Here is a 26,836-nt window from a genome sequence, read left to right on the forward strand (position 1 = left end):
ACATAGTTGTATGTGGTAGACTCCTCACTTCCAGATAAGTTGTGGGAAATTCAAGACTCATGTCTGCTTCGTGGTCAGAGCTCTAGGCAACAATAGGCTGACAGAAATTCTCCATTCCACCAAGGCATAGAAGTAGGTTAGAGATGGCTGGGTGGGGAACCAAGAAACAAAGAGTCTGCCCATCAGCAAACATTTATTGAGCAGGTATTATATTTCAGGTATTATTCTACACAGTGAGAACAATGGTGAACGAGATAGATGGCATCCTTTCTCCTAAGGAGCTTGTATTTAGTAAGCCTGAGGCAGCCTACCAAGTGTCTTGAAGGGGCTACATTGGAGACGAGGAGGGGAAGTGCATGTAATGATGACCGGAAACCTTGAGAGACACCAACATGGAGGGATGATCTTGCTTGAAGGCCAAATGGCACAGTCCAGATATCTACATGGATAGAAAGTGTCTATTGAGAACCAGATCCCCAACATGTGCCTTTCTGTGCTGGATCCTACACACGCCTGATCCTGGAATCCTTCTCAGGGATAAGTGGTAGGGGGAAACGTTGGGTCAAATGAGAAAATTCAGATAGAGCTTAAATTAACCTGAATTAGCAAGACTGAAGTCGATTGATTTATTTGGCAGGAGGCAGAATGGAGACTAGAGATGGAAATTAAACTAATAAAACTTATGAGAAAATTATTATTGCCGTACACTTTAGCTTATGACTTATTATATGTTTATTCAGTATACCTGGTTATAAATCTAATTGAATTGGAAGCATCTGGAAATCACTTTGGTGTCTGTATGTGGCATGTTAATTAAGATTAGTATTTGGATTGTCATTAAAATATATTCTAGGAGATATTGATGATCAGATCATTAGAAAGTTTTCCATGTGACTTTGGATTGAATGAATCCAGTATTAAAATAAACTCACTTTTATGCTTTGACAACTTAAGGATCACTGCAGATGTGAGAATGTTTGTTAATTTTTCAGTGTGATTCAGGTCAAGTTGAATAACAAAGTGAGGATTACATTGTGGAGATTTTTAGAGGTAGAGTTATAACCAAGGTAGGTGTAGGAAATATCAATGATGCTCTTGCTTCAGGACTGATATCTTGATCTGAGTATACATGAAACACGTGGCTTCAATTTAAGGCTGGGAATGATGAGTAGATGCCAGGTTTGGGCTTCATCAGGGTTTGCACTGAGATTAAAAGAGTCCAGATTCAGATGTTCACTTTACTGCCTTCTTGAGGGTGTGTTGAGGCAAAGACAGTCAAAAGATGGGATGTCACATAATCAAATACCCATAACTTTGGGGTCAGGTTGAGGGAGCAACTCAAGTTGCCTACCATGGGTTCAGGCTTAGAGAAGACCAGGAAATGGGCTGATAAGGAATGGAAATAGAAACAAGTCGTGGGATAAGGGTTGGAGGGAAGGAAAGTGTTAGAAGGTTCAAGAAAGAGAGGCTGCATTCAGAGGTTTAGATGGTGGCATTTAAGGTTTTAGAGAAGCAGATCTGGGTAACGATGGGGCCTGAGCCATAGGACTTGGAGGGAGTGAAGGTGGGAGTTTCAGAAGTTGGGCTTAGAGGATTGAGAAAAGGCTATCAGTAAGAGGCTTATCCAGGTGAGGGAGATAGGATGGGGGTTGGGGTAGGGAATCCCAAAGCCGTGTGGCTGTAGACAGTTGGATGGAGAATACTGACGTCTGGCACGCATCAGAGGCGAGAAGTCACCAATATCAAGGAGCTTGTTTCCTTTTGGAGTTTTATCAGGTCTTTCGTTCAAGTGTTTAATTCATTTTGAGTTTATTTATTTTTTTTTTTGTACAGTGTAAGATAGCCATCTTGTTTCGTTCTTTTGCCTGTGGTTGTGCAGTTTTCCCAACACCATTTAAGAGACTATTTTTTCCCTGTTGTGTATTCTCTGGGCCCTTGATGAAAATTAATTGACTATATATGCATGGGTTTATTCCTGGGTTCTTATCTGTTCCCTTGATCTATGTGTTTATTTTCAGCCAGCACCTTTCTGTTTTGATTACTACAGATTTGTAGTATAACTTGATATCCAGGATTGTGATAGCTCCAGCTTTTTTCTTCCTTCTCAAGATTGTTTTGGTTTTTGATTTGTGTGTGTGTGTGTGTGTGTGTGTGTGTGTGTGGTTCCATACAAATTTTAGGATTCTCTGTCGTAGTTATGTGAAAAATACTGTTGGTATTCTGATAGGGATTGCATTAGATGTGTAGATTCCTTTGGGTAGCATAGAAATATTTACAATATTAATTCTTCCAGGGGCACCTGGGTAGCTCAGTCGGTTAAGCGTCAACTTCAACTCAGGTCATGATCTCGCACTTTGTGGGTTCAGGCCCCATATCAGGGTATGTGCTGACCGCTTGGAGTCTGGAACCTGCTTTGGATTCTATGTCTCCCTCTCTCTCTGCCCCTCCCCCGCTCATGGTCTGTCTCTCTCTCTCTCTCTTTCTCTCGAAAATAAAATAAACATTAAAAAAGTTAATTCTTCCAATCCACAAGCATGGAATATCTTTTCATTGTTTGTGTCTTCTTCAGTTTCTTCAGTCAGTGTCTTATCGTTTTCAGAGTATAAGTCTTTCACCTCCTTGGTTAAATTTATTCCTAGGGCTTTTTTTTTTTTTTTTTTGGTGCAGTTGTAAATGGAACTGTTTTCTTAATTTCTCTTTCTTCTACTTTGTTATTAGTGTATGGAAACAACAGATTTCTGTATATTAATTTTGTATTCTGCAACTTTACTGAATTCATTTATTAGTTCTAATAGTTTTTTGGTGGAATATTTAGGGTTTTCTATGTAGAGTATTATGTCATTTGCAAATGGTGACAGTTTTACTTCTTTATTTCCAGTTTGGATGCCTTTTATTTATTTATTTATTTATTTATTTATTTATTTATTTTCTTGCCTAATTGCTCCATGGGACCATGGAACTTCCAGTACTATGATGAATAAAAGTTGCAAGAGTGGACATCCTTGGTTTTTCTTGATCTTAGAGGAAAATCTCTCAGTTTTTCACCATTGAGTATGATACTAGCTGTGGGTTCATCATAAATGGCCTTTATTATTTTGAGGTGTGTTCCTTCTAAACCCACTTGGTTGATAGTTTTTATGATGTTGATAGTTTTATGAGTGGTTGTTGAATTTTGCCAAGTGCTTTTTCTGTATCGATTGACATGATCATATGGTTTTTTTATCCTTCATTTTATTAATGTGATACACCACGTTGATGGATTTGCAGATATTGAACCATCCTTGCATTGTGGGAATAAATCCCACTTGATCATGGTGACTGATCCTTTTTTAAAAAAATTTTTTAATGTTTATTTATTTGAGAGAGAGAGAGAGAGAGAGAAGGAGGGAGGGAGAGAGACAGAGTATGAACAGGGGAGGGTCAGAGAGAGGGAGACACAGAATCAGAAGCAGGCTCCAGGCTCTGAGCTGTCAGCACAGAGCCTGACACAGGGCTCAAACTCGAACTGTGAGATCATGACTTGAGCTGAAGTCGGATGCTTTACCAACTGAGCCACTCAGGCACCCTGTGACTGATCCTTTTAATGTATTGTTGAATTTGGTTAGCATTTTTATTTTTTGAGGATTTTTGCATTTATGCCCATCAGGAATATTTGCCTGCAGTTCTCTTTCTTCTTCTTCTTTTTTTTTTTTTTTTTTGGTAGTGTCTTTGGTTTTGGTATCAGGGTAATGCTGACCTCATAAAGCATATTTGGAAGCTTTCCCTCTTCTATTTTTTGGAATAGTTTGTGATGAATAGGTATTAGCTCTTCTTTAAATGTTTAGTAGAATCCACCTTTGAAGCCATCTGATCTTGAACTTTGTTGGGGATGTGGCATTTTTTTGCCCCTCCTTCTGCACTGAGCCTGGGGTGGGAGGACACAGCAGTAGAAGGTGCTCGTGTACTGATTTAGCAGCTGCCTCTCTGTTTGCTATAGTCCTGCGGGTCTTAGGAATGCCAGCCCCATTGTCTCTCAGAGCTCGGTGATTCAGGGGCACATCCCTTGGGTAGAAGCCCTAGAATTTGGAGTGTTAGATGTATGGTCCAAACCCATTACTCCTCAAGGAGAAGCTGGAAGTTGGAGGTTCACCCTGAACAAGGGTGCTGTGCCATGGGTGGTGTTTGTGGTGAGAGTGTGTCTCAGCCTTTCCTACCCATTTTAGTGTGGGTATTTTCTAACTTGTACAATGTGTAGGAGTCACTAGACTCATTTCTGGATTTCTCTCATCTAGCTACACACTCTAGTTCCATCCACATTATTGCAAGGATAGAAATTCAGGAGCCTCCTATGTTGCCATCTTGGTGATGTTTAGAAATGGTTTTAATTCAACTTGACCAGCAACACTTCAGGGCTGTTTACAAACTCCAGTCATCTGGTTTCACAATCTTTGAACATGTCCTGAATGGACACTCCAACACTCATGTTTCCAGACCTTAGGGCCTCTGGTCTGGAAGGTGACCATATGAAAAGTCAGATTTATGAGCAAGACGTATTACTACCAGTGATCTTACAGAGGAACTATGAGAGACATTAGAGAATGTACATTACTCCCACACAACAAAAAATAAAAATCAAATAAGTTCCATTTAAACAGCTTCATTCTTCCCAAAGACTCTGTTCTTGGTCTCAAAGAAACCGACTCTGGGTTCTGCCCCTATGACATATAAGATATCTGTGTCTGTGTCTGTGTTTACCTGTATTAATAAACATCTACATAGAGTTTACTCCCCTTATCTCCAATTATACATGGAGGGTTTTTCCCAACTTAGTTATTTTTCACAACTTACTAGTATTTTCTTTTTTTTTAATTTTTAAATGTTTATTTATTTTTGAGAGAGAGAGAGAGAGAGAGAGAGAGCACAAGCAGAGGAGGAGCAGAGAAAGAGACACACACAGACTCCAAAGCAGGCTCCAGGCTCTGAGCTGTCAGCACAGAGCCCAACGCGGGGCTCAAATCCATGAACTGTGAGATCATGACCTGAGCCGAAGTTAGACGCTTAACCGATTGCGCCACCCAGGCGCCCCACAACTTACTGATATTTTCAGGTATCAACAATTAATATTAAATTATCAATTTATTTAAAATATTAATCTGTTATGAATTATAATTTATATTACTTATAATGATTGTTAATATGATTCTAAATAATTATTCATCAAAATATTAATTAATTTACCAAATAGAAAGGATAAATAGCGTAATAATTACAAGAATATAGTAGGAACTATAAATTTAAAATGTTAGCCTAGAAATGTTATGCTTATCCAGTAGCATTCAAAATATGCTGCCTTTTTATATGGCACTGACATCTTTATATAAATTTTTATCTTTATCTCACCACTAACTCCTGTCCTCCTCCTTCCAGAGTCTCAAACATGCTTGGTGCACAAGAGATAATCAGTGAACATTTCTAGTTAAATTAATAAGATTTTCCCCCCAAATGCATTTTAAAAAATATATTTATTTAAATTCAAGTTAATAAACGTACAGAGTAGTATTGGTTTTAAGAGTAGAACCCGGTGATTCATCACTTACATATGACACCCAGTGCTCATAACAAGTGTCCTCCTTAATGCCCATCACCCACTTAGCCCATCCCCTCACCCACCTCCCTCCATCAACCCTCAGTTTGTTCTCCATATGTAAGAGTCTCTTATGGCTTGTCTCCCTCTCTGTTTTTATCTTCTTTTTCCTTCCCTTCCCCGATGTTCATCTGCTGTGTTTCTTAAATCCCACATATGAGTGAAATCTTTTGGTACTTTTCTTTCTCTGACTAACTTATTTCGCTTAGTATAATACACTCTAGTTCCATCCACGTTGCTGCAAATGGCAAGATTTTCTTCTTTTTCGTCACATTAATTAAAAAAAACATAAGAACCATATGATCTTTCAATGGATGCAGAGAAAGCATTTGACAAAATACAGCATCCTTTCTTGGTAAAAACCCTCAAGAAAGTTGGGGTAGAAGGAACATACTCAAACATCATAAAAGCCATTTATGAAAAGCCCACCGCTAATATCGTCCTCAATGGGGAAAAACTGAGAGCTTTTCCCCCAAGGTCAGGAACACGACAGGGATGCCCACTCTCACCACTGTTGTTCAAAATTAAATAATATTGTATTATCCGCTCTGAGAGAGGGTGGTGACAGAGAATGTCTGCAGTCTGCTCTTCTGGTCCTTCTTCTCCTTCCCCGTGCTCTTAGCCCTCCCCCAGAACACCATCAAGTCTTCATTTCATTCACACCCTCTTTTCGAGAACCAGTGACGTGCTCCAGAAAATAATTAGAGAGTAAGAAACAAAGCAAACTGATGCCCCACCCAGATCTCATGGGCTGGGCATAGTGTGGACTCTCAGAAGACGATCTGTAGACCCCAGAGAGGAGACAACTGGGATGAATGGAGCAGAAATAGTTCTCTTGGTCACACAGATGAAGGATGATCTTCATCTTCTGGGGGAGGAAGAATTGGCATCTGACAGTGCGGCAGCCCCACAGCCAAGTGGGAAGCACACTAAACTGTGCATGTGACTTGTTACAGAGCCATAATGGCCTTGGCGGCGGGGGGCGGCGGGGGGGGGAGGCAGCAGAGTGTGGTGACGTCCAGTAACCCCGGGGACACTTCCTGGTCCAGGGCTGGCTCGTTGGACAACTCCTCTTGCCCTCTTCCCCTGGCCCTGTCCTGGAATATTTATTTTCGGGCTACCAGACAAGGGGCTTTTTAACATGGGAATGTCTGTCTTTCATAGGAACTAGGTTTAGGATCGGAGATATTCAGGGAACAAGTTGTGGGGCAGAAAAGAGCCAATTAAGGCTACTTCGTGCCAGGAAGTGAACCGGCCTTCCCTGCTCGGTGCTTATCTGAGGTGTCACCCCATCGGCTGCTTGCTTTGCTGTCATTTTTTATTTCCCATTTAAAAGAGGAACGCAAAAGCGGATTAAGCAAGATTAAATTAGCTAAATATTTGTTCAATAAAAGGCAGAAACGAAAACTGATCATTCTAGCAAAAAAGATATAAATCCTAGCCAATGAAGCTACTTGCAAAGGGCCAAAGTGGCTTGCTCAAGGTCACGTAGCTATTAACTGACTGAGTTAGAATGATCAGGAACACCGTGTCTTGCCTATTATGTCCACGTTGCCTTGTAAGGGCTGGGGGAGAGAGGCCATGGGGTCTCCAGGAGGAAAAACTGGCAGGACATAAGTACTCTGTCCACATGGAGTTTGTGTGGTCAAAGGAAGATCTGAAGAGCTAACAGGATACTGAGGTCCACCTGCCTCCAAATCACATGCTTCAGCCTCTACACTGTGCAGCCTCCTTGTGAGGACGGTTCCAGGCAAGTCGAGAAGAGCATTGGCTCAAGTTCTAGGGCAGAGAACATCAGGGACATCGGGACAGCACATCAGGGACATCGGGACAGCCAGGGCCAGGTTTCTGGACCTGGACAGGGACAGTCAGGCAGGATACAGATGGGACAGCCCAGCTTACAAGGTTTCTCTCTGTGACCACACTCTTCTGACTGTCACCCCTGGTCCTTCTCTCTTGGATTTCTCTTTTCAGGTGCCTGAAGAAGAAGGGCCACCACAGCTCACAGCTTCACTGTCCTCCTGAGGGAGGCCACAGCCCAGGTGCCCTGCCTGTCCCTCAGCATGCACACGGGCCCCCAGACTGACAGGTTGCTGCTGGTTTTTAAAGAAACTTTCGGGATCTTTTTCCTGACCCTGATGACAATGTTTTTGTAGCTCTGAGACTTAGTGACCAAAAAATCATTAATAATGATTAACAAACCATAGGAGTGCCTGGGTGGCTCAGTTGGTCGAGCGTCCAACTTCGCCTCAAGTCATGATCTCGCGGTCCGTGAGTTCGAGCCCCACGTCGGGCTCTGTGCTGACAGCTGGGAGCCTGGAGCCTGCTTCGGATTCTGTGTCTCCCTCTCTCTCTCTGCCCCTCCCCTGCTCATGCTCTGTCTGTCTCTGTCTCTCAAAAATACATAAAAAAATATTACAAAATTTAAAAAAATAATGATCTATTATCATTAATAGAATGATAGAATAGAATAGAATATCTATTAATAGGCCATGTGACTGGACACCTACAGTTTTGGATAGTTCATGTTCTCTGGAACAATCCATTCTGTCTTTAGATTTTTTTTCATGATGAGTTGAAAAAATATATTTTCCTGCAGTTTCCATACGTAGGTCTTGTTACCTCTTTGGGAAGCTCACGGACCAGTTTTACTCTTAATGCCAGAGGCCTGTGCTTACCCTTCATCAACCCCAAGTCCTCCATCCTGGTCTTGAATTCCTTCTCAATCCTGGACACTGTGCTGGGAGGGAGGCAGATAAACACGTGAGAGGAACAGAGGCGGTCAGTGGTGGTGTTTACGGGTGTTTACAGACGTCTACAGGGAAGAGTAGCCGAACCCACCCCAATCCTGTTTTCTAGATCAATTACTTTTAGAAAATCAGCCCAAGACAACCCCAGCCATGTTGACAACCATGTCAGAATGCCAGTCCTTACCTTCTCTTCCCAGAAAGCACAGCCCAGTGACCCTCACCAGTGGGCTCTGTCTCACCTGTCCTGAAGCCAGACCTACGTAAGACGGGAGCACACGAAAGCCTTGTCCTCCAAAGACTGAGTGGGATGAATCTCCTGGAAAAATAATGCATCCATCATCATGGTGGTGGATTCCCGTAGACTTGGTGCCTCGTTAGCTCTTCAGATCTTCCTTTGATCACACAAACTCCGTGTGGACAGAGTACTTATGTCCTGCCAGTTTTTCCTCCTGGAGACCCCATGGCCTCTCTCCCCCAGCCATGTCCATACAAGGCACCGTGGACATAATGGGAAGGGCACGGGGTTCCTGATGGTTCTAAAGATTCCGTGATGTTCGCTGGAATGTAATCATTCATTCGGTCAGAGTCAACAATCACTTATTGTGTGTCAAGCTCTGGGCTGCCAAGGAGGAACAAGGCAGGCGATTTCCTGCTCTTGCAGAGACCACTAGTAATGGGCACGCTCGTTACTTGTAGAGGGGCTTTTGCCTTGATGCTAAACCAGCAGAACAGGAGGCTCGCCCTTTGATGGCGTCCCCAGAGAGCATCTTCTGTGTTCTGAGGCGTGTCGTGGATGGATGACCTCCAGACGACGATCTACGTCCACACAGCTTTGGGCCTCCCTACCCCCTGCGCCCCAGCCCATCGTCCCCATCTGGATAAGCCTCTTACTGCTAACCTTTCCTCAATCTCCGAAACTCCCACCTTCGCTGCCACCTGGTCCTGTGGCTCGGGTTTCATCGTTGCCCAGGTCTGCTTCTCCTCTAAGACCCTGAACGCCGCATTCCAAGTCTCCAGTGCCTTCCCATCCCGTGAACTTCCCAACACGGGCCTTCCCTGGCCTTCCTCAGAGACATCCCTTTTGCCACGGCTCCTTTCTATTCTCACTTTTTCTCAGCCCATTTCCCGGCCTCCTCTGCATCTTGCAAGACATTTGGGTCGTTCTGTCGGCCCGAACCCCGGCATGGTCACCTCCCAGCGTGCCTTCCCGATTAGCCTCCAAGTCCGGATCTGTTAGGCCCACACCCTCACCCCCACCCTCTGACTGCAGAGAGGGCCTCGCGGCCGGGCACAGGCTGCCTCTCACAGATGTGGGTGTCCAGCCACATGCTGAAAACAGTGCTCGCCCTCATGTGGGTCTCCTTCCTCTTTGTGATGGTTTCAGCTCTGACCACTTCTCAGAGGCCCCTGTCCAGTCCAGCCTCCCTGGTTCCCCAGAAGTGACATATCCCCCATGATACACCCAAGGCACCGTGACTGTGACTGACGTGCTGTCCTTCACTCTCCACCGACAGGTGCTGACACTTATCGATATTTTCACCCTCTGTCACATTTTTCCCTTCCAGAAATCTGAGAATTACCTTACACCACCAACATTCAAAGAGCAAAGCCTTATAGACCCTATAATTAGTTACCTCTCGTAGCCCTCCCCTTGCTCAACAGCCCTCGCCGGCTCCCCCTGGACCGGAGCCTCCCTGGGGCCACACTTCCTGTGGCGCCTGACGCGGCAGTCAAAACACGAGTGCCACATGCATCACATCACAGGGCGGCTCTTTGCATCCTTGGGGCGATAGCCTTCCTTTCCTTTCTTCACGTTCCTGACTCTGCTAGTAAAATATGTTGGCAGGAAAGCTTTCGTCTTTATTTTTCCTCCCTTCTCTTTCACCCGATGTCCCACATGATGGGGGAGAAATATCTCTGAGCCCGGAAGCCTGAGCTCCTTGCTGGTTGGTGGGCTCCTGGGCCACAGCAGGTCTTTTCTTCTCCAAGCGTAAACTCTGTAGGGCAGGTCTGCCTCCCAAAGGTGAAGGTAGATGCACAGGGTCTGGGATCCTGGTCACAACCTGACGGAGGGTCGTCAACAGGAAAGCTGATGCTTTGAGGCTTTTCTGCATTCTGGGTCTGCTACTGCATCATTTCAAGATTTGGAGAGTGAGGGTGTGAGTAATTAGCATTTACGGACCCATTTGTGATAGACCCTACACCACGTGTATCCCTGACACACCAGTATCCCTGGCACCCGACTGCCATGCGGGCTGAGACCCAGCCCTTCCAGACCAGCCTGCGTCGCTCAGGTAGATGATTCTGTTCTGTCCACACATGCAGAGCAAAGCCTTTCCCGCTCCGGTTCTCCGGCCCCCTTGCCCCTCGCCTCCTGCCCAAGAGTCATCACCCCTGTGAAGTCCCTGATTAGCCCCAAGTGCAAGTGACCATGTCCTTCACTGTGCTCCCAAAGTGCCGTATACTTTGCTCCCTCAGCTGTTCACAGACCCTGTCGCAGCTGCACGACTGTGTCCCGCATCAGTGCCTTTCCTGCGCCCGTCACACTCATCCGGCTCTCTCGCTACTCAGAGCTCTTTACCGGATGCAGTGATAACAAAGCGAAGAAAGACAGGATGAAAGAGCAAAGCCCAAAGGAGCCAAGCTTTGTGCGGAGTGACGTGGACATTTCAGAGAAGCAGCGGCAGGAATGACGCCGGCCTACGCAGCTGAGCGCTCCGTAGTCCAGCGTTGAACAGCTCTGGATGCGCGGCTGTGCGCGATAGCAAGGCGGGAGGCTGGGGAGACCAGGGATCTTGCTACTCAACTGCTGTCTACCACATCCTGGTCCTAGGAGTGACTTGATTTCATGACCTCTTTTTTGCTCGGCTTCCGAAGATGGGCATAAACCAGGACAGGTAGAGAAGAGCAGATCCGTGTACTAAGCCCTCTGCTCTGTGCCGGAATGGCTGGCTTGAAGGAAAAGGAGCCTCGGCTGCAGAGATCGATGCCTTGACTCTGAATCATGGTGCCTCCAAGGGCAAGTCTGGATTCACTCTACTCTCCTTCTCTATTCTCCTGGTGCTTCCATCTGGGGCGAAGGAATCAAAGTTGGTCTGTCACCCCCACGAACCCCACACGGAGGTCAAGGGTTGCCTGATCTTAGCAGGTGAAATGGCCCTACTCTTGGTCCCCGCCTGCCCTCGCGGGAGCTGATTGCCGTGGTTACGCAGTGAAGGGTCTGAAGCAGAGGTGGTTGGAGCTGAGATTAGAGCAGAACCAAGTCAGGGCAGCTTGGGGGTTTTGTAGTTTCCTTCTGTTTTCGCTATCTTTCTGCCAGTTCCGGCCACCTCCCTTCCTCTGGGGATACGCTGAGCTCAGCAAGCCCGGCTCCACCAGCTCTGCCCCCTGAGCCCATTGGCTTCTGGTCACCTGATAATGCTCTTGCTGCAGACAGGACCTCTGTCCCGCGGTGCACTTGTGCCCAGAACTCTCCGTTGCTGCCCTGGGGCCTCCTCGCGGCCTCGGATTCCAGCTCAGCCTCTCCCGTCTCCTGGCTCATGGCGCTACTCTTCTCCCTAATCCTCGGTGAGTATCTCGGGCCCTGCTGGCTGAGGCTTCAGACCCCCCCCCCCCCAGAGCCCCCTGCCCAGCTGGTCCCACTCCCTCTCAAGGAGTGACTTCTGCTCTCCTGCCCCTTCTGTGTCCAACAGTGTTCTAAACCCAAAGCCATTCAGTCCACACCCAATTTAGAATCCACTGTGATCCCCAGAGGTTTTAGTTTTTTTTTCCTATCACTTTCTATTTGCCCTGACAAATTTATAATAGTCTATCATTTCCCCTGTTGCATAAATTTCCCCAAAGGCACTTTTTTTTTTTGAAAAAGACAAGTGAACCATGCGTAGCAGCAGGTGGGGGAAGAAAAGGAAGTAGAACCACAGGCAAACACCTTCCACAGGCCACGCTGTCCAGTTTCCTCCAAAAAGTGTTCATGCGGGGTTTCCCAGTTTCTTATCATCCAGATTCATTCACAGTAAATGGGATTTTGGAGTCAAAGGGACCCGAGTTTCAATTCTCGTCCTTTGATTTCTTGGCTGTCTGAATTGTTCAATTACCCTCTCTCTCTGGAATCTTGTTTTCATCTATGGAATGAGGAGAATATTATGTTCTCTAGAGGCCTGTGGGAGACTTTTCACGAATTAAGAAGCTTGGGGCATCCAACAATGCCTACTAGGTCCCTTCCCTAACTAATCACAGCCATTTTTAAGTTTTATTTATTCATTTGGAGAGAGAGAGGGAGAGATGGAGAGAGAGAGGGAGAGAGAGAGGGGATCCCAAGCAGCCTCTACTCAGATGCAGGGCTCAGACTCATGAGCCGCGAGATCATGACCTAAGCTGAAATCATGAGTTGGACGCCCAACTGCCTGAGCCACCAGGCATCCCAATCTTACCCACTTTGTATTGTCTTGATGTTCTGGTGCATCACTGGAGCTTGCACTGGGCTCTCAACCGGGCATCGACGTGCTCTGTGCAGGATGCTGGCCACTCTCCTAAACTCCAGTGTGTCCCCGTATCACCCAAGAGCGGGCCAGCCCATCACATGCATCCTACCCTGTCTTCCCGACTTTCCTTTGGCCCCACCTCCTTGGTGAAGCCTCTCCGGTCCGGTCCCCCGCAGTCGTCTACTCTGCCCCAGAGTTTTCAAGTCACTCTTGGGCTCTGTCACTTTCACACCTGCATGTCAGGGTCGACACGCTCAGTTTCCTCTCTGTGTGCACATGCTTCGTGCTCTTTACTGGAGATGTGGGGGGTTATGTGTGATACGATCTGGAGTTTTAGACAGCTGCAGACAAGCGGCCACATCCTGAAGGCCAAGGGCTTAGGGTTGTTAAGAAACTACTTGGCAAATAGTTCAGAACAAGCCACTGAAATTCTTGGATCTGCCTGAAAGGCTCTAGACCAAAGATATTAGCTCCTTCACAAACATTCCACAAGATGTGGGGAGGGAAAAACTGTTCTGCACTGCAGAATGCCTAGGGCCTCGGGGACCACTCGGGGACCACAGGTGGACACAGAGTTCAGGACTCTTGGCAGCATTAGAAGGGAGCCCAATGCATGGAGGATCCCGGCCACCCAGAGGTCCTGCGGGAAGAAACTATGATGTCCTAAGACGTGCCGGTGCTTAAGGCTGGGGATTGGGAAGCAAATACAGAGCTGCTTTCTGACCTGTTGAGCCCCCGGAGGCCAGCAAACAGCCTCCAAGCTAAGGATGGTGTTTACATTTTTCAACGGTGGGAAAAAAAATCCAAAGAAGAATGATATTTTGTGCACCGAAGTCTGAATCTCAGAGTCTATGAACAAAGGTTGGTTGCAACATGGCCATGCTCTTTGTGCTCGTTCGGACACATGGCAACTCTCACGCTACAGTGACAAAGTTGAGTAGTGGTGACAGAGACCGTGTGTCTACAAAGCCCAGATTATTTGCGATCTGGCCCTTTACAGAAACAGTACGCTGGCTGTGGTCCCAATGCAGCGCCAGTGAACGTAGACGATCCCTCCCATTTCCCCCGCTCTGAGCTGCCGTGGTGGTGTCGCTGCCTTCTGCACCAGAGCCCATTCCAGGGACCTCTGACACCTCTTCCTGTGGAGCCCAGAGGCTGCACAACACCCCTGGGGCAGATCCAACGTTGCGTGTTCGGGGAACATGATGGGCTGTGGCAGACCGGTCTTTGTGGTTCCCAGCCACTGTCCGTGTGTCCTTGCAGGGGAGGGTCCCCACAGGACTGAGTCTGGAGGCTCTGTACCCACACTTTAGCTGCCCCACAAAGTCTAGCAAAAAATTTAGAGACAGTCGTGTTGTTTGAACAAAGCCTTGGAAATGGACTGTATGATCTCACTCAACTTCCTTCTTCTCTCCCCAGCCATTTGCACTGGACCTGGCATTTTAGGTAAGACTTTTTGAGGTCCTTGAGAGGCGGGGGGGTGGGGGGCTCCAAGCTCCAGAGATGGAAAATTTGAAGCTTCCTGGGGCATGGAGAGAGGCTCTATTCGATACAGCCCTGGTAGATTTCCTTCCCAGTTTCTCAGTCCGCCCACTCAGTCTTATGTGGATGGCTTCCCACCTCCAGAACCTGGGAGGGATTCGGGTGGCATTTCCCGAAAGGGGATTCCCTCCCACTTGGCCTCTGTGGCCCAAGACTCTTGGGCACCTCCAAGCAGCAGATGGCCTTGTTTGGGGCTCGGAAGGCACCTCACCTCCTCGCGGGCATATCTGGGTGAGGAGCTTCCTCTTGCCCTGCTGGGCTCTACCACTGGCAGGACCCTGTGTCAGCCTGCATGGCTCCTTTGAACTAGAAATGCGTCAACTTGTATGCGGCCTGTGGCTCGACCGGCAGCAGGCGGACTGGATTTCAGCCTCCACCGGCCCCTCGAGTGAGGCAACATACGAGGGGAATGGGTCTCTCAAGGGGAAGACTGATGTTCCAGACTCTAGGGGGTTGGTCGTGGACTATCAGCTCCTTAGATATTACCCCATCCGTCTTCTTTGTCTTGACGGTAGAGGCTTCGTGAGAGAGGGGCAGCCACTAGCCTCTAGCCTCTTTACTAGGGAGGGGCCCCACATCTGCAGGGTGCAGTTCGATTCCTTCTGGAGTGCTGCCTGGGGTTCTCACCCTGACGCTCAGATTACATGGGCCTTTTCCTGTGGCTTCCAGGGCTGTTCTTGCTGCTGGCACAGGGACCACTGCTCTCCAGCTTTCCATGGCCCAGGACATTCCCCCTCCACCCCAGGGTTCTGCTCTGGAACCATCAGCCAACACAATAGGTCGAGGACACTGCCGGGGACGCAGCTGCCTCGATGGTCCCCCAGCCCTTCTCCCTGGCTTTCAGATCTCTTCGCAGTTGGGTTTCTTGGACACTAACGCTGTTTCTTTCTTACATATTTCTTCTTTCCTAGGAAGTGTTCTATGCCTCCTTTCTGTGGAAAGGAAAACTCACTTAGAGCCAGAATTTTACAATTCAGAGTCAGATAATGTGTGCAGCTAGCATCCCAGAGGACACAATAATGCCTGTTTAAACGCTAATCTTGCAATGAAATGCTGTTTCTGGGTGACTCCTCTAGGGTTATCTTTATTTGTAGGCTGCAAACTTAGGTGTGCAAAAATGAAAACCTTGCTTAGTTGTTTTGTAGTTACATTTAAATCTCTGTCTCTAGCCTCCATGCCTCACATTGCTTCCCTCAAAAGACACTTGGAGGAAAAGGAGAGACACAAAAGCAAATGAGCAAGCCAAAGGTCAACTTCCAAAGCACTTTGAAGTCAGCCAGCTCAGAGCTTTCCCACTCAGCCACGTCTTCTGGGGTTGAATGCAGGTTCTAGAGGATTTGTGTGCCGCAGAGGCAGTGGGAGATCTGCTCCTTCGAGGTCATATTCCATTCCTGCAGGTGCCTGAGTCACCCACGTGTCCCACGTGGTCATAGGCGACAATGCTCGCATCCTGGTTGGTCACAGACCAGCAGGCACGTGCGGTCCCGCCAGGTGCCCCAGACCTCTCTAAGGTCAACCGCCCCATCCCGTGGAAGCAAGACTGACTCAGCTTTTCTGTGCCACGTTGTCACTTGGAGGCTGCAGGAGACCCGCTGGGGTTGCCTCAGATGTCTTAAATATAATGTCCTTGAGGACACAGTGTGGACAGTCTTGTTGGTCACTGTTCTTTGAGTTCATGAACATAGTATGTGCTCAATAAAAGTGTGTTGCCTGATGAGCTCGTTTCTGTCCTCCCCACAGCCATCACTCTATGTCTATGTCTTGCTGGAAGAGGGAGAGGATTTCAGTTATTCTTTTCTACCCTCAGAGTTGTAGCCGGGAAGCAGAAACAGGTTCTGGATTCCTCAGAAATTATCTGGAGGCTCTGGGGAGGCTGCCCCCTACCCCGGCTGCTGGAACCCTCTGGACTAATGACCGAGGTTCAGATGTGCAAAGGCTTGGCCCTTTGCCTACTTCTCTCTGCATTCTTCTGAGCTGTGTTCTCGGACATGGGAAGATGTCATAGGGGGCAGCAAGGTAGGGGAGATCGTTGATGTTGGGAGAGAGAGAGAGTCAGGTTGTTCAGCCCAAATTATATCTAAACATCCTGCCTCATCTGGTGGCCATGGGGAAGGACAGGGTCAAGAAGAAAGAATGCAACAGGGAACACCTCTACGTTTGTGTTCTGACCTGGGGCTTCCACCGTCTGGCCACGTGAGCATGTGTTTGTAGGTGTCTTGCCGTGGAGTTTCTTGGCAGGGTAAATTAAAAGGGAGCAGAATCAGAGCTTAGGGATGAGGTCCTGAAGCTCCTCTCCCCCCCGCTTCCCTTTTGAGCCCTCCTTTCCCATCCCCCAGCTTTCCAAACACCCTCTGTCAGTGATGGAAGTTTCCTGAGATGCCTGCACCCTCTCCGGGCTCCTCCGGATGCCCAGCCAGGCTCCCGTTCCTTTGCAGGGTCTTTGTCCAGAGTGCGGCTAGTGGGAGGTGACCACCGCTGTGAAGGTCGTGTGGAGGTGCAGCAGGATGACGAGTGGGTCACCGTGTGTGATGATTACTGGAACATGGACGCTGTGGCCGTGCTGTGCCGGGAGCTGGACTGTGGAGAGGCCAAGAAGACCATGAGTGGCACTGTATATGGACCAGTGACACCAAAGGACCAAAAAGTCTTCACCCACTTGTTCAGATGCAATGGGATCGAAGAAAGCCTGTCTCAGTGTAAGAAGGAAGATGCTATCGGATGCTCCCATGCTGAGGATGCGGGAGCCGTGTGCAAGGGTGAGTACCACAGCCCCTCTGGCCAGTTCACCTGTCTGAGCCCACTGTGGACTCGACACGTGGCTAACTGGCTCCTCACCCTTCGTGTCTCACCTCTTCCTGATCGTGGGCCCTGCAGGTGAACACTACCCTCACTTAGTATTGCCCATGCTCTTTGGTTGAGGTACAGCATTCACCGTAGTTTCAGCCTCCGTGAAGGGCTGCTTCTCCCCTTTGTGCACGTGCGTGCGCACGCACACACACACACACACACACACACACACACGAGCACGCACAGATCCATCCACCACTAAATGTTGGATCAAGAGTATAACCTGTGTCTGGAGCTTGGCAGGAGGTATGGGGAAGAAAAGAGCTGGTGAAGTACGACGTATGCTTCCCGGGTTTTGGTGCTAAAAAAAAAAAAAAAAAAAAAAAAAGTACAGGGGCACCTGGGTGGCTCAATTGATTAAGCGTCCAACTTCAGCTCCGGTCATGATCTCGTGGTTTGTGGGATCTAGCCCCGCATCGGGCTCTGTGCTGATGGCTCAGAGCCTGGAGCCTGCTTCGGATTCTGTGTCTCGCGCTCGCTCTCTGCCCCTCCCCCGCTCATGCTCTGTCTCTCTCTGTCTCAGAAATAAATAAACATTAGAAAAAAAGCAAAGTATGACGCATGCTCTTCCAGCTCTCAAGGAGTCCACCATCTGGAGCGTGGACGAGAGCCGTTCCCAGGAAACCCACACAAGCCTGGTGTATGTATGTATAGTTGCCGTATTTCTTCGCCCTCTCCACACACTTGCTTCCTGTGCGCTAACAGTCCCCTCTCTGTGTGCACTTCCCCCCCATTAGACTGTGGTTTGGTGGCGGTTAGGGTTAGGTTGCTCTGTGTCCTGTCTTTGTCACCCTGCAGACCGTAACCAGGGACACAACCACTCAGGCTGCCTGACGCTGGAATCTCGTTCCTATTTCTTGGAGAGGTGGAGGGTCAGGAGCGCTAACCCACGATACTTGGGTGATAAACACTGAAAACAAACCCAAAAGCTTTTGGTCTGGGACACAATGTGTAGGTGACTATTGCATTTATTTTGTAAAAATCTACGCAACGCCTCCGCTTGCCTCTTAGGAGGAACAAATGAGAATACGAACGTGAAAATAACTTGAAAAACTAAAAATGTTACAGAAATAATTAACTCACGTGGAACTGAAAAATGACATTCACTCCATCGACTCACTTGTCCGTCCTTTCCACAAGCACCCACGAGGCAACGCTGAGCACTCTAGATGCGTCGTGCTAAGCGCCAAGAGCACAGGGACGTGTCCGTGGGGCTCTATTCTGGGAGGATCGTGTTGTTGGGTAAGCAGACACCTGCTCTTTGCTTCCCCACAGAGAGTGTGAGGCTGGCCGATGGCCCCGGGCGCTGCCAGGGCCGAGTGGAGGTGAAGTTCCAAGGGGAGTGGAGCTCTGTGTGCCAAGCAGGCTGGAGCTTTGCAGTCGCCAAGGTGGTGTGCCGGCAGCTGGGGTGTGGACGGGCCACCCTGACCCGGAGAGGCTGCAACAAAGCGACCCAGGGCCAAGGGGCCATCTGGCAGAGAAAGGCGTCATGCTCAGGACAAGAAGTGAGCCTTCAATATTGCCTTTCTGAAGTTTGGGAACACAACTGTACCCACAATGAGGACGTGTGGGTCGAATGTGAAGGTAATGCCTAGGAGTCCAGAGGCAGGTTCAGTCATGAATTTAGGTCAATCGGATTCACTTTCACCGAGGCTCAGGGAGAACCCGTCATCCATCAGATGACGGTAACAAAGTAACTTAGCTGTGCCGCCCATCAATTCTCTTGTTTTTAAAATGGAGACAACTGGGTGGCTCAGCCGGTTAAGCGTCCAGCTTCGGCTCGGGTTACGATCTCACGGTTCTTGAACTGGAGCCCCATGTTCAGGTCTGTGCTGACGGCTTGGGGCCTGGATCGGTCAAATTCTGCATCTCCCGCTCTCTCTGCTCCTCCCCTGTTCATGCTCTGTCTCTGTCTCTGTCTCTCTCTCAAAAATAAATAAAACATTAAAAAAGTTAAAATGGAGACAATAATATGTGCCCTTGTATACGGAGGTGCTTTAAGCCATCTGAAGCACTATATTCATATGAACTATTATTATATTGAATTCTATTTAGTAGGAACAGGCACACCATCCCAGGTATTGTTGAGCTCTCCAATTTTTTAAAAACTAGTGGAAAGTCATTTAGTAACGTTCGATTTTTTTCACGTTTTTGAAAAAATGTGTATTTTTGAGAGAGAGACAGAGTGAAAGTGGAGGACAGAGGATCCGAAGCAGGCTCTGCGCTGACCACAGTGAGCCTGACGCGGGGCTCAAACCCACGAACCTTGAGACCATGATTTGGGTCAAAGTCGGAGGCTTAACTGACTGAGCCACCCAGGTGCCCCTGCTAACGTCACATTTTACTAAACTAGATGGGGAGGTGGGAAGTCCTGGTGAAGGAAAGGGACCGGGGCCGCGGGGTCAGGTCCAGAGAAGGGGATGTACGCTTGGGAGCCGGGTGGAGAGTCTCGGGTGCTGATGGGATCTGAGTGCCGGCTCAGAGGAGCTTACCCATCATCCTCCCTGCCTCCCGCCCTCCCCCCTGTTCCTCCTGCACCTGCAGATCCCTTTGGCTTGAAGCTGGTAGGAGGACGCAGCCACTGTGAGGGGAGGCTGGAGGTGCTGCATAAGGGCGAGTGGGGCTCTGTCTGCGACGACGGCTGGGGACAGGAAGCAGACCGGGTGGTGTGCAGGCAGCTGGGCTGCGGGGAGCCCCTGTCTCCACCTGTCAAAGTCCGGAGAAGGTTCGGCCCCGGGGCCGGCCGCATCTGGCTGGACGACGTCAACTGCTCGGGGAAGGAGCTGTCCCTGGAGCAGTGCCCACACAGGTCCTGGGGCTACCACAACTGTAACCACAGAGAGGACGTGGCTGTGGTCTGTGAAGGTCAGTCCTGGGTGGATGGGCCAGCGTGGCGGGAGGGAAGGACAGGGGGGCTCCCTCTGGGGGTGAGACCCCGGCTGCCACGCCGCTCCCCCACTTGACGCTTTCTTCCAGGGACACGAATGAGGTCTTCCAGCAGTAAATAGAAACAATAACGATACTGATTATTGATAAATCCCAAACCGTCTACCTATTGATGTGAGAGCAAGAGAGGTTTTAAAAACGGTTGGATCAACACCCTTAGATCAAACACGAAGAGAGTGAGGGTCAGAGAGGATAAGCAACTTTCCAGAATCGTAAAAATCGCTTGGAAATGATAGAGCAGAACGAAAGTGCCGGGTCCTGACTCTGAACTCAGGGGTCATTGTCCCAGACGACCCCAACCCTCGCACCCTGACTTTAAACTATGGGAGCCTGTCCCACCTCCTTCTACCCGCGTGACTCCCTTATTTGAGGTGAACCCTTGGGAACGGGGCTGGGGTAGGGGGCTCTCTGGCAATGCCCGGGAGACAGAGTCTTCTCAGACAGCTGGCAGACCAGCCCCGAGCTGCAGGCGTCTTTGGGGGAGGGAAGGAGGAAGCCGGAAAAATGCAGGCGAGGCCCCTGGGGTCCAAAGCTCCGCTTTGTGAGCAGGGTAGATATGCAGGCCTGCTCGGGTGAAACACCGCCGTGGGGCCGGGTAAGGGCCGACGGGGCCGAGCAAGGCGGTGACCTCTCTTTCCTCTCCGGGGACCCAGTCTTCTCTCTGAGCCTCTTAGAGCTTGCATGAAGCCTTCCTTCTGGACGTGCCCCCTTCTCACTGTACATGCTTCTTCTTTCTGCAGAACAGCAGCCTGGCCTACTTGATGCTTGACCCACAGGCCCCAAGCGCCCTTACTTCTCCTGGGCCTTGATCGGCCCGGCCTGAGCCCCCCAGCCGCAGGCTGTACCCACAGCCCCGCTCTGCCCCCAGGAAGAGTCTGAACTCTGCCTACGCCTTGCTCCAGAGCCAAGCGCTCCCGTGGTCGCCCGGAGTTACCGGGTGTTGCAGGCCCTCCGCCGGGGGAGATGGGCCCTCGTCCCCTTGCCCGCACAGCGGCCCCCCTGCCCCGGCCGGGGCCTGTCCTGCTTCCCCTCGCCCAGCCCGGCGCTCTTTGCAGCACGGGCTGTTGCCCCGCCCCATCTCTGTGCCTGCAAAGAACGTGAAGGGAGCAGGACAGTTACGTGGAACTTGGGGGGAAAGCTTAGAACCTTTTAAACTCTTTTTCTCACGCTTCGGACGACCACGACGATGCATTGCTCCTCGCCGCCCTCCTGCTCCTTGGGGGCAACACGTCCTTTCAGCAGCAGAGCAGCGTCCTGGAATTCTAGACCCTTTCGTGGCACCTGGAAACCATGTTGCACCCCCTGAACGCCCGGAAGAAAACGGCTCTGGTGACCAGCCGGCGAGGTTGCGGCCGATCGAGCCGCTGCGCGCACACACGCGTCCTAACGGGTCCCAGGAGACGCGCTGGCTGTGTGGCTGCGACCAGAAGGAGGGAGAGGCCCGGGGCCGTGCCTCACGCCAGTCAGATGGTGCCTCTCATTTTAGCCTCTCACACGCTGGCACCTGCAAGTCTGAGGCGACGCGCGAGGCTGGTAAGGAGAGAATCGAGACCTGATTCTAAAACTCGAGGCTTAGACTCTGAGCACCTGTAATGTGCCTGCATTTACGCCGCCTAATAAAGTCGATCTCACGGTCTAAACGTCTCAACCGTTGGCTCCTGTGCGAGGTGCTTTTTTTTCCGCCCCGGGGAAGCAGGTGCGTCAGCGACGGCCTTTGGGGCAGCAGAGACCCCGCCAGCACTTAGGACCCCGTGCCTTCTAGAACCCTACCCTCCTGCCTCTTCCCTAGGGTGGGGACAGGGAATAACCTGGTTCCAGAGCAGAGAAGAAAAGGCCTTATCACACATTTGGGGACCGACCCTGTGACTCAAAGAGACTTGCCTTCATTTGCTCAGCTCCCTTTATCAGATGAGGTCTTCCTGATTTCCCCCACAGACCAGTACCCTGTTCCCGTCACCCCATAGGAGCTGGAAACCTAGAGCTGCCTGCACCGAAAGGCTGTTGTATCCAACGTAGAGCAGAAAGGGTTGGAATTTCACAACAGGAACTCTGAATCTCCCTTAATTTCTGCATTAGAATTTCGTTTGTTTCCATGCCGGCCAAGTCCCCTGAGAACCCATCAGATCAAAGTAACAGCACTTGGAAGAGACGGGCTGGATCCCACCCGGAAGCAAGAGCTGGCAGGAGCCTAAGTGGTGTCACCGAAGGAGAGAATACGGAGGTGACGCTGGCCTGTTGGAAACGTCGGGGAGGAGGCCACCTCGATGTCCACAGCGGGCACGGATGAAATAGCGAGCCAGGGCCCGAGGAGATTCGCGTGTGACAGTGACTGCCCGCGCTCAGACTCTGCTGTGTCCTCCGGCACACGCGGCTAGTCTCTCCCAGGTGCCTCTTATCAGAGAACACAGCGGCCAGCGCCCCCAGCCCAGCCCCGGCAAAGCAGTCTGCTCCCTTCGAGCTCTGCCTTCGGGGGGAATAGTGCCTGCGCAGGTCAGGGGTTGTGAGCTGGCTCACACCTTTTCCTCCAAGAGACCCTCCTGAGACCCGACCCCTCCTGACCCTTGTCAGGGCCCTTGCCAGGGCACTTCCTGGCCCACACATGCCCCGTGTGCACCCCCTCATCTGGCCTGGGGCAGACGGGGCCCTCCGGGCCTGTGGGGCTGGGGACTGACCGTACCACCTGCACAGTCTCCCACATAGAGGGGTCCCGGGCCCTGAAAATCACCCGGAGGCAGCAGTTACAAGTCTGTGACAATCAGCACCCCCTTGCAGCCTGACAGGGTCCGGGGCCTCGCCAGCAAACAGGGCTCCCAGATCTGTCTTAGTAGGAGACACTGTGGGCAACCCTCTGGGCACTCGGGCAGGCGGGCCACTCTCCCGCCACTGTGCCTTCAGTGGACTATCGTCCCCTGGGAAGGTGACTTAGGGCTTGCAAGCTGCCATACGCCTCGTTCCCCAAGGACCACTCTTGTGGCCCTGCCTGTCCCACCCTCGACAGAGGGTCCCGATCACGGCACCCACACCTACACCCAGCCTGCGCAGCCAGCCGGGGCAGAGTCCCCAGTAGCAGGGGGCCACGCCCTGAAATCACCCTCAGGCAGCAGCTACAAATCGGCTGCAGTCAGTCAGTCCCCGCTGGGACCTGCCACCTCTTGGTCCCGGCTTCTCCAAGCAACCGGGGCTCCCAGCTGTCCCTTCCGTCGCGATGCAGCACGTGGCCGGTTCTCAGAACGGACGGGACGCCTTCCCACCGGGGCAGTTGACACAGCTCGCTTCCCCTGGGCCGTCTCTCTCTGTCTGCCGGTTGGCGGTTGGAGACCCTGACGATGTGGGGAGGGCAGAGCCAGAGCGTGGAGGGGCCCGGACACCCAAATGGCCCGGTGGCATATGCACCTCATCGGGTCTCTGCTGATAAGAAACAAATATGGCTTGTGTTAAGCCGGGAACACCTTTGGGTGTCTCATTTACGGCCCTCAGCTGATTCCGGCTCCAACGGACATAAACAGTTTTTACAAAATCAACTGCATTGCTTCCGGGCTCACCAACACACTCTCTGACGTGACTTCGGCTTCCTCGGAAGCCTCTAGAACTTGGCGGTAATCAGGAGACGTGCGACCTGGCCCACTGGTAATTTCATAGTTAGTATAAATTAGTAATCTTTTATTTTTGACAGTCTCCTGAGCCTTTTTGTTTGTAAACTATACCCAGCCTGCCCATTGCGGCCGTCGTTTTGTGTGTGTTTTGGGACTTTTTAATTATTCATAAAATACTTGTTATCATTATTAATATTTTAATATTAATATTATTATTAGCAACTATTAATTAATATTCATCATTAATCGGGCCGAGAGAGAGGGAGGCACAGCATCCGAAGCAGGCTCCAGGCTCCGAGCTGTCAGCACAGAGCCCGACGCGAGGCTGGAACCCGAGAGCCGTGAGATCGTGACCTGAGCTGAAGTCGGATGTTTAACCAACTGAGCCACCCAGGCGCCCCTAGGACTTTATTATTTTTTCAAGAACAGTTTTAGGTTCCCAGCGGGATTGAGAGGAAGATACGGAGGGTTCCCATACGCCCGCTGCCCCCACACATGCACGGCCTCCCCCGTTACAAACATCCCTCTTCAGCGAGTGTGTTAGTTACCACCAACTGCTGTGACACATCGTGACACATCATTATCCCCCAATTCCATAGGTTACACCGGGGCTCACTCTTGGTGCTGTTCTAGGGTTCGGGCAAATTTATACACACGTATCCACCGTTATGACGTCACGCAGAGGAAGTTTATCCCCCTACAAACCCTCCGGAGTCCTCTGTGTTTGCCTAGTCACCCCTCAGCCTCTGGCGACCACTGATCCTTTCACTGCCTCCATTGTTCTGCCTTTTGCAGGAAGTCATAGAATTGGAATCACACCCCACGGAGCCTTCTCAGACTGGCTTCTTTCACGAAGTGATACGCGCGTAAATGTCCTCCATGTGTTTTCACAGCTTGGTCGCTCATTTCTTCTTAGCGCTGAGCAATATTCCGCAGGCTGGATGCACACAGTTTAACCTACGGAAGGATATCTTGGTTGCTTCCAAGTCTGCAAACCCATGGACAGAGCTGCTTATATAAACATCCACGCACAGACTTTACTGTGGACACGGTTTCAGCTCCTTTGGGTAAATACTAAGGAGCATTTTCAAACAACACCACCCTGTCCTCCTGGCCACAGTCCATCGGTACCATGAGTGGGCGTCGGTCTGGAGCTGGAAGGATCACCCCTTCCTGGGAGATGGGAGCTGTCACTGAAGGAACATTGGTTTCTTCAGGTGGCTGGGTTTGTAGTAAGTTGTCCCAGGAGCAGTGGGAGGAGCAGAGCACCAGAAGCCCTTCCACAGAGATGCACTGAAATGTAGGAAACAGAGGGGAACACAGAGGAGAGACAGAGAATCCGGACAGCACTTTCCGTTTCTGGTCCTTGTCTTTTCCCGTCTCATTCCTAGCGTTGCGCTCCGTGACAAAGCGCTGTATGCTTATCGTATACGTTTTATGGATGTATATGTCCATCTACAAAAATATACGCTTAAATTTTGATCGACTTACCTCACTGGTTCTTGCACGGCTAACCAAAATAACCCTAACCGGTTTACGTGCTTAAAATTAATGCAGCGATAATTTGCGCATCTCGGGTGAGGTTCGTTAGGTAAGCTCGTGTGTTAGTAATGAGTCAATTCTCACCGCACTTGAAGCATCAAACCTGGGAAGGATCTGAAAAGACAGAGATGCCACAACAACAGGTGCAGGTGGTTGTGTGTCCCAGGGTGCCAGTGTTTCGTCCACGCCTGTGTGTCCTGGGGTGCCAGTGTTTAGCCCACGCCTGAGGTCATGGCCTCTCTGAGATCGTCAGAGCTGATGTCCCTCCAGCCACGTCCTGTCCAGCCTCCTCTCTCGGCCTCTTTTCAGGCAATGGCCTGAAGCTGTCCTGCTCTCGAGTGACACCAGCGTTCCTGATGTGTCAGTGGGCGCTCAGTATACACGATGTGCAGTGACAGCCTGGAAGGAGGCTCGGTCTCTCTAACTCCCAGGAGGAGAGAGGGCACCCTTGACCTCAGTGGCCCTTCTACCGGACTCTGTCCCTGTGAGAACCTCCTCATGAGGTTGCCCCAGAGACACAGGAAGAGAGTCCCGTGGGGGTCAGAAAAGCAGGGAGGAAAACACTGCAGATGGTCCCTGGTTGTCTGAGGACAAAAGAGGGACAGTCTGAAGATAGGAGTATAGAGACGATGTTTTGCTGAAGTCATAAAGCTTTGCCCGGGACAGGATGGTTGATGTCCACTGAAGGTCAATTTCCATAAGTAATTTCTAGTGGACACTTCCACTCCCCAAAGTGTCCTGGTTTGGATGATAAATTTTGTGCTCACTTTGGCACTGAGGGATGGTTAGTACTTGAGAACTGCATTTGACACGACGGGGCCATCAAGAGTGGGATGTCATTGCCCAAAGCTCAACACCCTCTTCCCCACAGAGCAAACTCCCAAGGACCCAGCAGGTGGATGAGCGAGTCTCATGCCTCGGCCACTTCCTCTCCGTGACCTCGTCTCCCTTCCCAAGGTCTTTCTCCCGCTGCTTCTTCAGCAGGACCAGCCGGTAACCTGTGGTGGGGAAGGTGGCCCAGACCATGAGGATTCAGTGGAATTGGCCCACAGTTCGATTTGAATTCGCGACAGTGCTCTGAAAGTCGGGAGAATGACCTCCTCTTGCGATTTGCTCCCGACGCACGACCCCAGACCCAGCATGCTCCTCGGACATGCTACCGTTTCTACTCTTCCCTGAACTCAGGCTTTCCCTCTTAGGGTTTCTTTCCTTCTACCCTGAGGTGAGGGCATCACATCTTGTGGGGACTTGACGGGCAATGGCCCAGGTCCAGCTGTTCCCTGCAGGCTGGCCGTGGGCGGGATGAGAAGGCATCTTGTCATTGAGAGTCATGGTCGAGTCAACTCTGGCCGGTGGAAATGGAATGTAGAATGTAAAATGTAGAATTTTCTAGTAGCCATAGTGGAAGAAAGAAAGAAAGAAAGAAAGAAAGGAAGAGAGAGGGAGGGAGGAAGGAAAGAAAGAAAAAAGGAAACAGGTTGGGGGGGGACGCGCCTGGGTGGCTCAGTCAGT

At 50.2% G+C, this 26,836-nt stretch overlaps 1 protein-coding gene and 1 long non-coding RNA gene across 2 annotated transcripts; one reads left to right on the forward strand and one right to left on the reverse strand.

The window, feature by feature from the left end:
- Window positions 1-263: 263 nt before the first annotated feature.
- LOC122211855 lies at window positions 264-9,147 on the reverse strand. Its single transcript, XR_006198872.1, has 3 exons — window positions 8,613-9,147; window positions 8,302-8,363; window positions 264-439 (listed from the first exon to the last, which is right to left on the reverse strand). It is a non-coding gene; the product is annotated as an uncharacterized LOC122211855 (long non-coding RNA).
- A 2,638-nt stretch (window positions 9,148-11,785) lies between these two features.
- CD5L (CD5 molecule like) lies at window positions 11,786-21,837 on the forward strand. The gene is made up of 6 exons (XM_042925774.1): window positions 11,786-11,940; window positions 14,274-14,300; window positions 16,832-17,152; window positions 18,519-18,827; window positions 19,788-20,108; window positions 20,930-21,837. The coding sequence occupies exons 1-6, from the start codon at window positions 11,913-11,915 to the stop codon at window positions 20,956-20,958; spliced, it is 1,035 nt and encodes a 344-aa protein (XP_042781708.1). The 5' UTR covers window positions 11,786-11,912; the 3' UTR covers window positions 20,959-21,837.
- The last annotated feature ends 4,999 nt before the right edge of the window (window positions 21,838-26,836 follow it).

This window comes from Panthera leo, chromosome F3 (assembly GCF_018350215.1).
Source record: "Panthera leo isolate Ple1 chromosome F3, P.leo_Ple1_pat1.1, whole genome shotgun sequence".
NCBI classification, from domain to species: Eukaryota; Metazoa; Chordata; class Mammalia; order Carnivora; family Felidae; genus Panthera; species Panthera leo.